This window comes from Carlito syrichta, unplaced genomic scaffold (genome assembly GCF_000164805.1).
Source record: "Carlito syrichta isolate Samal-C Ts95f unplaced genomic scaffold, Tarsius_syrichta-2.0.1 Scaffold314685, whole genome shotgun sequence".
In the NCBI taxonomy this organism is placed as follows: Eukaryota; Metazoa; Chordata; class Mammalia; order Primates; family Tarsiidae; genus Carlito; species Carlito syrichta.
In genome coordinates, this window is record NW_007258781.1 from 447596 (window position 1) to 450503 (window position 2908).

General features: G+C 43.0%; 1 protein-coding gene across 1 annotated transcript; it reads left to right on the top strand.

Moving 5' to 3' along the window:
• The first annotated feature begins 860 nt into the window (after positions 1-860).
• Positions 861-2163, top strand: LOC103274270 (60S ribosomal protein L3-like). Its single transcript, XM_021719423.1, is given in 2 exon segments — positions 861-1263; positions 1411-2163. Coding segments are annotated over 2 exon segments (1065 nt in total). The 5' UTR covers positions 861-879; the 3' UTR covers positions 2092-2163.
• Positions 2164-2908: the final 745 nt, after the last annotated feature.

Below are 2908 nucleotides of genomic sequence, written 5' to 3' on the forward strand. Positions count from 1 at the left end.
CATAGGGAGATTGAAAGCGAAAACCTCTATTATCTTCCACACTCCAGAAAGAGGAACTGCTATTAAAATCCACAGATATCTATGTACTGTTAGAGTCTGCATCATACTTGCAGGTTCTACTTTTACCATTTAATACTCTCATAACCTCACATATTGTCTGCAACTGAGATCAAAACAGCCTCTTAAAATAAAAAGGATGCTGCTATGCAAATCTGCTTTATCAAGTACACACTGTTCTGGAAAGAGTGAGAGGATTCTCTTATTTAAAAAAAGAAGAAAAAACCAATTTTCTATGTAGGAAAAAAAAGTGAACTGATTAATTCTGAGTGGCCAGGTAAATGGATCAAATTACTTGCCTGCTTAGGAACCTGCAGGCTGACAAATAATGCTATTTTTGCGATTTTGACTTGCCTTCCTATGTTCACGTGTGCTGGTGATTGGTGACCACATCGTGCGTTTATCTAATGTCTGTGGACTCAGTTACAAAATCCTCAGATAAAATTGCTTTGTTTGACCTGCTGGACATCACAAGGTGTGGCTGCCCTCTGGCGGTGGCAGGCTTCCTCACACCCAGATGTATTTTTTTTCACTTTTGTCCCACTACTGAAAGTAAAAGTGACTAACTAGTTCATTTACTGTTTTTTTTAGACCTCAGTTTTCTGACTTTGAACTGAATGTTTTCTTCCTATATTTCTGACTCCTAAAGTTCTGCCAACATTTGAAGACATTTATCATTTACTCTTTGCATTCTCTTTTCCAGATTAAGTGTATCTCAGGTGAGGTAGAATCCAGGTTCCTCATCACCTGGCTATTTTCAGGGGTTTTCTAATGTCCTTTAAAAGGTGACAAATAGGTCTACCGGCAGAACTCAGTGACAGTATGTCTCACAGGAAGTTCTCCGCTCCCAGACATGGATCCCTGGGCTTCCTGCCTCGGAAGCACAGCAGCAGGCATCGTGGGAAGGTAAAGAGCTTCCCCAAGGATGACACTTCCAAGCCTGTCCACCTCACAGCCTTGCTGGGATACAAGGCTGGCATGACCCACATCGTGCGGGAAGTTGATAGACCAGGATCCAAGGTGAACAAGAAGGAAGTTGTGGAGGCTGTGACCATTGTGGAGATGCCGCCGTTGGTGGTTGTAGGCATTGTGGGCTATGTGGAAACCCCCCGAGGCCTCCGGAACTTCAAGACCATCTTTGCTAAACACATCAGTGACGAGTGCAAAAGGCACTTCTATAAGAACTGGCATAAGTCCAAAAAGAAGGCCTTCACCAAGTACTGCAAGAAATGGCAGGATAAGGATGGCAAGAAGCAGCTAGAGAAGGACTTCAGCAGCATGAAAAAGTACTGCCAGGTCATCCGTATCATTGCGCACACCCAGATGCTCCTGCTTCCCCTGCGCCAGAAAAAGCCCCACCTGATGGAGATCCAGGTGAACAGAGGCACGGTGGCCAAGAAACTGAATTGGGCTCAGGAGAGGCTGGAGCAGAAGGTCCCTGTGAATCAAGTGTTTGAGTAGGATGAGATGATTGATGTCATCGGGGTGACGAAGGGCAAAGGCTACAAAGGGGTCACCAGTCGTTGGCACACCAAGAAGTTGCCCTGCAAGACTCACCGAGGGCTGCGCAAGGTTGTCTGCATTGGAGCATGGTATCCTGCCCATGTGGCCTTCTCTGTGGCACGGGCTGGGCAGAAAGGCTACCATCACCGCACTGAGATCAACAAGAAGATCTATAAGATCGGCCAGGGCTACTTTATCAAGGATGGCAAGTTGATCAAGAACAACACTTCCACTGACTATGACTTGTCTGACAAGAGTGTCAACCCTCTGGGTGGCTTTGTCCACTATGGTGAAGTGACCAATGACTTTGTCATGCTGAATGGCTGCGTGGTGGGGACCAAGAAGCAAGTGCTCACCCTGCACAAGTCCTTGCTGGTACAGACCAAATGGCATGCTCTGGAGAAGATTGATCTTAAGTTCATTGATACCACCTCCAAGTTTGGCCATGGTCGCTTCCAGACCATGGAGGAGAAGAAAACATTCATGGGACCACTCAAGAAAGACCGAATTGCAAAGGAAGAAGGAGCTTAATGCAACGAACAGACTGTGCAGCTGGTGGAATCTCAATAAAGGTTGTTTTCCAATGAAAAAAATAAAATAAAATAACACTAACAAGGTCCCCCCCAAACCCACAAAGACATGGACACTAAACAGCATGATGCTAAACAACTCCTGGGTCAATGATGAAATCAAAACAGAGATTAAAAGATACCTGGAAACAAATGAAAATGAAGAAACATCTTACCAAAATCTCTGGGATGCAATGAAAGCTATAGTAGGAGGGGAATTTATATCCCTACAAACACACATGAAGAAAATGGAAGGATCACAAATTAACAGCCTAAAAGCCACCTAAAAAAGCTGGAAAAGCAAGATCACAAAAACCCTAATTTCAGCAGAAGAATTCAGATCACCAAAATAAATGCCCAAATCCAGGACATAGAAGACAAAAAGATAATTAAAAAAAATCAATGAAACAAAAAGCTAGTTCTTCAAAAGGATAAACAAGATCAATGGTCCCTTAGCTAGCATGACCAAGAAAAAGAGAGAAAAAGCCCAAATAAACACAATCAGAAACACAAAAGATGAAGTCATATCTGATCCTGAAGAAATGCAAAAGATCATTAGAGACTACTATGTACACTTGTATGGAAACAAACTTGAAAACCTTAAAGAAATGAAAGACTTTCTGACATCACACAACCTGCCGAGGTTGAAAAAAGAAGAAATTGAGATCCTAAATACACCAATAACAATCAAGGAAATTGACTACATAATAAGAAAACTACCTACAAAAAAAAGCCCTGGACCAGATGGCCTTCCAGCAGAATTCTACAAGACATTTAAG